Source organism: Populus euphratica, unplaced genomic scaffold, assembly GCF_000495115.2.
Source record: "Populus euphratica unplaced genomic scaffold, PopEup_1.0 scaffold1335.1, whole genome shotgun sequence".
Classification (NCBI taxonomy): domain Eukaryota; kingdom Viridiplantae; phylum Streptophyta; class Magnoliopsida; order Malpighiales; family Salicaceae; genus Populus; species Populus euphratica.
Window position 1 is genome coordinate 50,543 of NW_011501193.1, and position 865 is coordinate 51,407.

At 43.0% G+C, this 865-nt stretch overlaps 1 protein-coding gene across 1 annotated transcript in view; it reads left to right on the plus strand.

Annotated features, from left to right (window-relative positions):
- LOC105117420 (putative disease resistance protein RGA1) overlaps positions 1–828 on the plus strand; it is a gene marked incomplete at its 3' end in the record, with an annotated part of 2,259 nt that extends 1,431 nt beyond the window's left edge. Inside the window, exon 2 of the mRNA XM_011015081.1 lies at positions 9–828. Coding sequence (XP_011013383.1) covers positions 9–828 — 820 coding nt within the window. The remainder of the gene's footprint in view (positions 1–8) is intronic.
- Between the last annotated feature and the right edge of the window lie 37 nt (positions 829–865).

Genomic DNA, 865 nt, shown 5'->3' on the forward strand with positions numbered 1-865 from the left:
TACTCCAGTATCATAACACTGCCTGAAAGTACAACCTCACTCCAAAACCTCCAGACACTAGATCTGAGACGCTGCGAAAAACTCATCCAATTACCAAAAGGTATGAAGCACATGAAAAGTCTTGTCTATCTTGACATAACGGGTTGTTCTTCACTTCGATTTATGCCAGCTGGAATGGGGCAATTGATATGCCTGCGAAAACTTACCCTGTTCATTGTGGGTGGGGAGAATGGTCGTCGCATAAGTGAGCTGGAAGGGCTGAATAATCTTGCTGGTGAATTGAGTATCGCAGATCTTGTGAATGTTAAGAATTTAAAAGATGCCACAAGTGCCAATTTGAAGTTGAAGAATGCTCTTTCATCACTGACTCTTTCTTGGCATGGTAAAGGAGATTACCTTTGTAGCCCTGGGTCATATGGGCCACCACAAGAAAGAAAGAGGGTTATTCAGGTAAATGACGAGGAGGTCCTTGAAGGGCTTCAACCTCATTCAAATCTGAAGAAGTTGAGGATATGTGGATATGGAGGTTCAAGATTTCCTAATTGGATGATGAACTTGAACATGACGTTACCAAATCTGGTAGAGATGGAGCTATCAGCATTTCCCAACTGTGAACAACTTCCACCATTGGGGAAACTACAGTTGCTCAAGAGTCTTGTATTACGGGGAATGGATGGTGTGAAGAGTATTGACAGCAATGTGTATGGAGATGGGCAGAATCCATTCCCATCTTTGGAGACGCTGACTTTGGATTCAATGGAGGGATTAGAGCAATGGGCTGCGTGTACATTTCCTCGCCTTCGAGAATTGAAGATATTTCGTTGCCCTGTGTTGAACGAAATACCAATTATACCCTCCCTTAAAA